Genomic DNA, 9,846 nt, shown 5'->3' on the forward strand with positions numbered 1-9,846 from the left:
TTTTGCCAGTTTGCACAGTGTGAGACATAAGGAAACTATTTACAGAAGAATTCAAAGTGAAACTTTGCTCTACTAAGAGCAAGTTTTAACAGAAGGGTCAGCACTAAAGCTTTCTAAAATTCTACCAATGAGTTTTCCATAGGGAATTGGGAAGTTTCAGAGACTCCCATTTAGTTGACCTGCGTCCTGTTGCCATGAGAACTTGATGAAACATTGAGCAAGAAATCCATCTGAAGATACCACAGAACACAACATGCTTTGTACAGAGCTTTGGCTCACTCTGATTTAACATATTCTGCCCTCAAACTGCTCTCATTTCAAGTGACAGAGCAAGAAAGATTCAGCACAATTTTAGGCTATTTAAATATGATGATCTATAAGGAAAACCACTGTTTCAAATATTATGCATAGTAGAAATATTTAAAAATAACCAAATTCTGAAGATAAAATTCTGGTTCTTTGACTCAAACTGTTCTTTTGACTCAACACATCAAAGACAAAAAGTGCCAAAAAGGGGTGCTTTCCTCAGCTGTAAAAGCTGGAAATCGAATACAGCTTAAAAATAAAATATGTTCTTGTTAAAAGAATAAACCACTGCAAATCTCACTCTCAGTGAAGTTTGGCTTTGCAATTGCAGCTCAGCACAGTAAGCTGTACAAGCAGCAGCACTCTCCTCCCAAAGGGACCAGCAAACTGCCTCGCAGCAGCTCTGACTGGAAAGCTCAGGCCTGCACTCCCAGTGGAGATTTGGACATGGTTAACTAATGTAATCTAGGAAACACCTGCAGAAATCATCTCTAGAGTAGTGGCAGCAAAGTTTCTGCTCTGTATAAAAGCACATGGAAAATTACTTCAACAAATGAAAGTTTTAAGACATTTTAAAAAAACTCAGCCCTGTATACAGAGAACTAAGTAGCACAAAATGAAAAACTTGTACTGAATCCTCTGTTACTTTTAACAGGAAAAAGGACCATTAATTTTAGGCAATGTAAAGCACCCTCCAAATCATTAATGCATCAGTTACATCAACAACTTGCATTTATAGGAAGTTTTAGTGTTTTTAAATTGCATTAATCCTATTTTGCTCTAAATCTGATGAGTTTTTAGTACCAGTAATAACAGATACACAAGCATTTGACCTGTATTCTCCAACCCATTGGATTCCAAGTTAGAATTACTTAAGCAAGCCTACTCACCCCTGCCAGACATTTTTCCAGTGTATCCAAGATAATCAGCTGAGATAGATATAAATTCTTTTCAGCAGTTTCTCCAAATATTCTCTAGAAGAAGAATGGATTCATCTGAGACACAGATCTTTGACTTGTGATGTAATGAAAGGGAAGCAGCAAAGTGGCACAGTAAATCATGGCTCCATTACTGCTCTGGTTTGGAGTTTAGACATAAAGCCAGCAAAAGTCAAATTAAAATAGGAAGCAAAACCTTATCACTAAAGAAATATCTTTGTCCAGTCTGCAATGCCAAAAGCAATAAGGAACCAACAGCCCTGGCAAAGTAAGAGTGGAGGTGCCCTGCAGCCCCTCACCTCCCCTAGGCCCACTGGCTGCTCAGAAGTGTGGGTTCACCTTTCAGAACCTATTTTGGTATCAATCAGTGCTGACTCCCTTGCAGCTCTGTACAGGATGCCCCACTGCAGACACAGGCAGGGTTCCCTGGGGTGCTCCAGCCTGCACCCAGCCCTGTGCCGAGAACAGGCACTGCCTCCAGCAACATTGAAACAGCAAAATACAGCAGGACAGACTCAACCAAAACCACAGGCAGAGCACCTGTCACAGCCACCCAGAGAAGTTTACCTTACCCCAGGGCAGGGATGGCTCACCTCAGCCCAGGTTTCAGCTGACACTCTTTCTGAGTGCTATGACTGAGTGTCTCTTGGCCTGGTCTGTTCCAGCCACAGAAACCCTCCCCAGTTATTGCTGATTGCCACAGAAGCTCACACCACCACATGTGACAATCATTCAGACTTGGTCCTCAGGGCAAACCTTTTAATTGACACTTTCAGCTAGGTCTTTCCTCTCAAAATCTGTGTATCACATAGAGAAACTTCTTTAAACTGTACAGTTTTCTCATTTATCAGCCAATCACCTTGCACATCAACATGCTCCCTCATGCCTGTAGAGTTTAATTAAAATAAATTCTCTCTCCAAAGGGATTACAGGTAGCTTTAAGCAGCCTAAAATCCCTAGCAGCAGGGCAACCTATTTTCTCATTTTATCAGTCCTCTGCAGTTCCAGCAGATGCACATCCCTGTACAACTGACAGCCAAGGGCTCACTCTAAATAATGTCTCTAAAACCATAAAGAAAGCACTGCCAGAGCCTGGCCAGTTCTGTTACCTGTCTGGGGAGATTCCAAATGATCCCAAATTACATTGATTCAGAACTCAATGAACTAAACTTTTCTCATGGCAAAGGTTCTGACTGAAACTCATCTGGTTGTTAAAAAACACATCTATTTTATATATACACAGACACACAGTGAAACACCTAAGCAGCCTGGAAAATTCAAATAGCTCAAGTTAGAAAACTTACCATGTTATTAACATTTTTTAATATATTGGTGAGACCACTGATGACCAGGGAAAACTTGTACTTGGAAATGTTGATGAGACATTCCTTGTTGTGCTCCGTGCTGACTTTGGTGTGGGTATTCTGCTGGCAAGCCTTTATTGGAAGCTACAAGAGAGAACTGTTATAAGCTTTTTCACACTGAAATTGACAGCTTTAAAGGTGGGTTAAAAACTTGAGACACACCAGAAACCACCTTGAAAAACATTCAACAAGAGATAACAGCAAACACATTATTTCATCTTCTCTACATTCATCTTTCCATTAGTTATCTATAAAACAAAACACTTAAGCTCACCTGTTCCTTTTTCTGAACTGAAACTAAACCTCTATTTTGTGATAAATTTTCTACAACCTGGATGTCAAAGCAATCAAAAGGAGCAGAAAAAATATAAGACATAATTATAAGAAAAGAGCCTTTATTTTAAAAATGGGCTTAATAAAGACCAAAAACCTTCCAAGAAGAAAATGCATCCTGGGACCTGAGGGGAGGGAAACCCCAGAAGGTTCCAGAGCAGGTGAGCTGGAAGGCAGCAGCTGCTCCATGTGTGTCCCCTGCTCTGTCACAGGGCAGGACTGCCCAAGGAGGAGCCAGTGCTGGCCCTGCAGCCCCCATGGACATGTACCTTTGGGGTCCCCCACAAACACCCCCAGTGCTCAATCTCAGCCTCAAACACGCTTGGAGCACCTGTGAGCCACACGTTACCTGTCCCTGCCCATCAGCCAGTGGTAAGAACTAGACCTGAAATCCATCTTTGCCCAGAAAGAGAAGATTCAGAGCCACCGCACGGCCTGAGATGTTCCTGCTGCTGTGTGAACACTGGGTACTTTGTTTCCTCTGCACCCAAATTCTTCAGGGGTCACAAACAAGTCACTTCCCAGGCACACGCCCACTCCCCCTGCCTGCTCCCAGCCGCCACTCTTCAGAAACAATCCCTTACTCAGGATTTATATTTTTTAAAGCAAACTAATACAGGAACATTTATGCCATTTGTATTTGAAAGCGTGACTTTGGAATTCCCTATCCATAGGAGCTTGAATTGCCACTAAAAGTTTTAAGCAATTTTGACCAGAATTGTGAATAAAGGTGTATTCTGAAAGAGAGCAACAGCTCAATGGAAAGGCCATGTGTAATATTTGTGCATTAGAAAAGATTATCGGAGAGAGAGAGAATTTAAGAGAGGGTAAAAGAAGGATTCCAAGGAATTACAACCAGCTTTACAGCAGCAAAGTGCCTTAGGGGGCCCCTGCCAGGCTGGGGGCTCTGGAAGGGCACCCTCCCCACTGCCCCCACCCTCTGCTGGGGAAGGTCCAAATGCCCAGAATCAAAGTGCAAGATGAATGGCACTGAAGAGCCCCGACCTGGAGCACCTGTGTCCAGCAGCTGTGAATGCAGCATGCCTGAGCCAGCCTGTGCCCTGGGAGGGAAACGGGCACTGACACACGGTCCTGCTCTGATGCCGTGGGTGACTCCCTCTCTGTGTGTGCTGAGCTTTGGTGTGGGTTCAAGCTCAATTCTTCTGTACCATGGACTAGGATCCCTATGGACATGGCTGGGTCTTTCCTAAGAGAATGGCTGACTGTCAATGAATCTGTGACTCCTGGCAGCTTGGGCTGCAGGGCTTCACAGCAGCGTGAGGCGCCAGTGTGCTCCCTTACCCCTGGAAAAGCAGAATAAACAGCATTTATGACTCAAGCTTTGTTTTCACTGTCAGATGTTATTTCTACAATACATTTCTGGAAGTCATTGGAGGATGATAGATACATTTAATTTAAAAGTTCACTATTGCTAGTACTTTTTATTTGAATTTTCAAGTCTCTGTGCTGACAGCAGCAGCAAAGCTCAATACCACTGAGTGCTAAAACACTTGAGAAGAGCTTCTCAAAGAAACTGTGTCATAGATCTAGTTCTGTGTGCTCCCATGCCAGAGAAACATCACATTACACGCTTCTGGAGCTTCCTGCCACAACAGCCACTACAACAAGGTCACCTAGAAGTAAAACTGCTTTTTATACTATCATTTAAAAAAGGAAACTATACAAAAAGGAAATATTAGCACTGTTATTTTGGGGGTTTTTATTACTCGGCTCTTTTCTTTGTGCACTCTGACATGCTGGAACATTTTATTTCCCCTCACAGAATGCAGCGACAGTGCTGAGCAACTAGAGAGAATCTATTTTATTTCTCTACAAATATCCATTAATCTAAACATTGGGGGTGGGAGAAAGCTGAAATTTTACTTTCATTGACTTTTGATTCTCTAGTCTGATGCAAGAAGGTCCAATCTTTTGTTATATGAAGATGGACATTGGTTTGGAACCATAATTGCTGACAGGCCTGAGTGTTTCCAAGTTGTGCACTCAGGCTGTTGACAAAAACTACACTGAGCCATGGATTTTGCTTTATCACTTGTAATTAATGAACACAAAGGTAAATCAAGTCTAGTTAGTTGGTACTTCATAGTCTGGAGAAACACACAATATCCAGGAAAAAATCCCTACTGCTATCCTTAACAGACCCAAAATCCACCTCAGTTCACCCTTCCAAACAATCTCTTGGAACTTTTCAGCAGAACATAATACACACACTACTGGTAACAGAAAATCCCCACAGCAGCACCCCTCCTCAGCATCAGCACTGTCAGAACCAGACACAAATCTCTCTAAATCAACAGGCACCTTCCCCCCTCCATCAACACACACCTGCTAAAGAGGCACTATCCCTGAAAAGAACCTCACAGCCCAGCCTTCCCAAGTTTCAAAACTTTCAGAAGATTTTATATATGATGCTCTAAAGATAAAGCATTGTCAGAAAGTGACTGGAAGTCGGTGCTGTGACCAATCCTGTATTTCCCCATCCTGCCAACACAAACACTGTGCCAGGTGAGGAAGGGCCATGGCTCACCTGGACACTTTGAGCAGCTCTCCATGCAGCCAGGGCTCACCTGTGGCACTGGGCATCTCCCTGCTGTCCCTGGGCAGAGCAGCACCTCAGTGCAGATCCCTGCACACACCCTGAGAGCCATCACACCAGAGCCACGGCAGGCTGTGCTCTAGGAAGATGGAACAGCACACCTTGTGCTGCAGGCAGGGCTCCAGCCGGGCTCAGCCCCAGCCCTTGGGGCATTCTGCCCCACACACAGCAGCTGAGCCCAGCCCAGCCTCACCTCCCAGCACAGGGCGGCCCTGGGGGCACAGCCAGCACAGCACAGCAAACATCTCACAGTACACCCATTACTACCAGGGATGTCCTAACAAGGCAGGAGGAAAACCACAGCTGGTACCTGCAACCGCTGCCTTTTCAGGTCTCTGATTCTGCACAGATTTCAAACACTGTGGAGAAAAATCAACAGGAGGAGGGAATATTTGCTTTAATTCAATACCTTTTAATTAAAGGGAAAATGGAACATTACTACTGACTTCCAGTTTTTATGCACTTAACTGACAGCCATCACACCTCATGAACTGCAAATGGGAAGCCTAAACCAAAACCCACATAACAGAAGTCTTCTTTCTTTAAAGCATATCAGAATCACAGAACCACAGATGATTAATGGCGGAAGAGACCTCTGAGATGGCTGAAACCTTGTGATTGATCCCCGCCTTGTCACAGCCCAGTCATTCCTTGAACACTTCCAGGGATGGGCACCCCACCACAACAACCACTTACATGGCCACAAGTTTATAAAGGATTAATAGTTTTTATTGCATCTGATAGTTTTAAACCAATCTAGATATAAATGGTTTGGGCAGTCAGACTCCTCCAACTGTGCTCACAACTACTCAGTGCAATGCCAGCCCTCCTGTGATTTCACATTGTAACACACTTCAAGCATTAGGAAAACACAAAACATAAAACTGGAAGTGAGTATTTCCATAGGAAAAACAGAGAGAATTTTATTTTCGAAAGCTCTGACTATGTCTGAAATCACAGGGAATTCCATGAATTTCCAGGCTCTTTGTGCTACTGCAGTCTAATTTTATCCTGTTCACCCCAAGTTTTGAAAAATGCAGTAACTAGTACTAGAAACTAGTACTAGTACTAAGGGCAGGCCCTGCTGAGAGGGGTCCCCACACTCTCTGTCAGCGTGGTCTGGTCCCACAGGTCTCACCTGCTGCAGGTGAGGGCTCAGTGGAGCACAGGGCAGGACTGGCAGGAGCTCCAGGATTTATTCTGTGAGCCAGGCACTGGTTAATTCACAAAACTCTGCCTGCCAGTCACTGCAGGCCCACAGAATTGTACACACAAAAGCACATTTTGGTTAAAGCAGCATTTTTAACAATAAACAAGGGCAGACCAGAGCAGACTGGTTTGCCCTGATTTCCCTTGTTTTCAATACCGATTAGCATCCTCTCAGCTTGTTGCTTCATCTTTCCTAAAATGAATTCAAGCACTCAGCAAATGAATGAAAAGCCTGTCTACATCTGTAAATTGGGAGGAAAGACGGTTACACTTTCCTTCTTTGCAAAGGAAGGAAGAAACCCTGGAAAATTTGTCTTCTGCTGGACAGGAAAACCAAAACACAACGGAGCTGAGCTGCCCCTCTCCCCCTCCTCACTCAAACCCACTCTGGCATGCCAAGCTGCTCCTGGTGCTGAACCCACAGGTCCTGCATTCAGGCACACAGAGCATGCAAACCCTCACAGCTGCATGAACCACTGAAATAATCTGCATATATTCAGTGTATTTTGATGAGACACCACAACTGTGACTGACAACGATGCACTTGATGCATATTATCACTGTAACTCCACTATTTCAGCATCTCAGCTTTCTTACTAACCAGATAGGACTCCTCCCCTACATTATCCATAACCATGCCACAAAAAGTACAGAAAAATAATTCTAAGTTTGTAACTCCTAATAGATGCTGGCAAGCCCAATTCCACAATATACACAACAAAGAAGAGGAGAAAGCCCAGCTCCTTTAAACACCAGTACATCAAGAAATATTTTCTTGCATTATTGAGAACACAATGAATCCTATGTTTTCTAAGCTTATGGAAAAAATGATCCATGACTCAAGGAGGAGAATAAGGTAACTATGCAAATGTGTCTATAATATATTGCAAAAATTTGCCTCATTATAATGTCAAAAGATAAAGTTTGATATTTTCCTCTTCAAAATAAACTTCATAAAAATGTGAAAAGAAACAGCTTGCTTTTCTTGCACCAGGCCACATCTTTCTGCAGGGTGCTGAAGCCCAGCAGCACTGAGGGACAGATGCAGCACAGAACAAGGCTCAGTCTGGAGGAACAGCTCCACGTTTTTGATGGATTTACAGCAAGCAGGGTCTCACAGAGCTGGGACTCCTGTGACACAAGGGCTGCACTCGCAGTGTGGCAAAATGAGACAAACACCACAGGAACTGATCACTGAGCCTCAGGGGAGCTACCTCAGTCAGGAAAGCACCTTGGGAGCAGGGAAGGAGTGTAAGCTCCGAGCTTAGCCCCACGGGGAGTCACCCACCTAATCCCGGTAAGCAGTTCCTGCTGGTGGATCAGAGAAATGTAAAGTCTAAGGCCAACAAATCCCTCTTCCTTCCATTCAGAAAATCCTTCTCGGAACTACTAGCGCTGACTTTTGCAAGGAGATGTAAATATCCATCCCTGCAATGGAAACCAGGGGCCGGAACCCCCTCGTGACGCCTCAGGGGCTGGGGCCGCACACCGACATCCCACGGCACCGGGGGCACGGGCAGCGCCTCCAGCGCTCCTAACCCCGCTCTGAGGCCGGCTCCCCGCGGGAGAGGCAGATGATGCAAAGCAAGGACGCGAATTTCACAGCACTGTCCACGGAGAGCAGGGACACTCCGGGAGAGGCGGGGGAGCAGCGGCGAGGGGAGCCAGGCCCCTCCTCACGGCCGCTGCCGGCACAAGGACGGATGCGCCGCACCTGGAGCGGCTGGCCGGCAGCGGCGGGACCCCGAGCGGCGGGAGCGCCGGGCTGCGAGGGGCTGCGAGGGCAGCGCGGCCCCGCCCCAGGCCCGCCCGGCACAAAGGGCGCCGGGGCCCCGGGCCTCGGCCCCGGCACGGGCGGGGGGCGGCAGGAGCGGCGCTGCCACGGCCGCCTCATCCCGGGGAGCGGGGCCGCTCCCCCGCCGCGCGCCCCCGGCCCTCCCCGCGGCCCGGGGAGAGGGACGCGCCGCCGCCCCCGCTACCTGCTCGTCGAAGCGGTTCACCACGGCCTGCACCCACTCCACGGGCTTGTGCGCCGCCATGTCCCGCCGCCGCCGCCCGCCCGGGGAGCGGCGGGTGCGCGCGGGCGGTGCCGGTGTCGCGGGCCCTCAGGGCGCGGGGCCCGCCATGACACCTCACCGGAAGCGGGAGCGCGCGCCGCCCCCGCCGCCGCGCCCGCCGCGCCAGGGGCACACCGAGCCCCGCACTGCGCCTGCGCGGCGCCCCCGCCCGCGCTCGCGAGCTCCTGCGCCTGCGCGGCGCCTGCGCAGGGGAGGGGCTGGGCGGGAGCAGGGCGGGGCCCGAAGAGGGCGGGGTCGGTTGGGGCGGGGCCTGGCGGGGCGGGGCCGTCGTGGGCGGGGCAGGAGGAGGCATGGCGGGGGCGTGGGGACCGGCACGGACACACCGCCCTGGGGAACGGGCACAACGGACACAACGCCCTCCGGGACGGACACACCGCCCTGGGGACGGGCACAACGGACACAACGGACACATCGCTCTGCGGGACGGACACACCGCCCTGGGGAACGGGCACACCGCCCTGTGGGACCGACACACACCGCCCTGTGGGACCGACACACGGCCCTGGGGACACAGCGTGCCCCTCCCCGCGGCGCTCCGTGTGCGCGCCCCTGCCGGACCGAGGCCGCTCCCCTCAGAGCGCTCCTCGGCTGGGGCCGTGTTCCCCCTGCGGGGCCATCTCCGAGCGCTGTGCGTGACACGTCCCCCGCAGGTTCGCTGGCTCTGGGATGCACAGCTGTATCTTACCTTCCAACATAAACCCGGGTATTTCCATAAATTCACTTATTCTGTTACGTTCCGAGTCTTCACTCTGGCACTAACTGCAGATCCGAGCCTGGTCCCACCAGCCCCTGCCAGCTCTTTACTCGGTGACTCAGAAAAGGAGGATGCACACAAATAAACATCCACTTCCACTTTCCTTCTTGGGAATGTTAATTTGTTTTCCTTCTGTGTAGACAGAAGCACAAAATAATGTTCTTTCATACCAGAGTCACGTTGAAATTCTGATGATGTGAATAAAGACGCAGCTTGAGGTGAGGGCTCTGGAACAGTGGATTTAAAA

The 9,846-nt window shown here is 48.5% G+C and overlaps 1 protein-coding gene across 2 annotated transcripts in view; it reads right to left on the reverse strand.

The window, feature by feature from the left end:
- The window catches only part of NF1 (neurofibromin 1), a 71,900-nt gene extending 63,055 nt beyond the window's left edge, over positions 1–8,845 (reverse strand). For both annotated transcript variants that reach the window (XM_058037317.1, XM_058037318.1), the window contains exons 1-3: positions 8,747–8,845; positions 2,549–2,692; positions 1,197–1,280 (exon numbers count right to left, since the gene is read on the reverse strand). In XM_058037317.1, coding sequence (XP_057893300.1) covers positions 1,197–1,280; positions 2,549–2,692; positions 8,747–8,806 — 288 coding nt within the window. In that variant the 5' untranslated portion in view covers positions 8,807–8,845. The remainder of the gene's footprint in view (positions 1–1,196; positions 1,281–2,548; positions 2,693–8,746) is intronic.
- Between the last annotated feature and the right edge of the window lie 1,001 nt (positions 8,846–9,846).

The sequence above is a fragment of the Melospiza georgiana genome, chromosome 19 (genome assembly GCF_028018845.1).
Source record: "Melospiza georgiana isolate bMelGeo1 chromosome 19, bMelGeo1.pri, whole genome shotgun sequence".
Taxonomy (NCBI): Eukaryota; Metazoa; Chordata; class Aves; order Passeriformes; family Passerellidae; genus Melospiza; species Melospiza georgiana.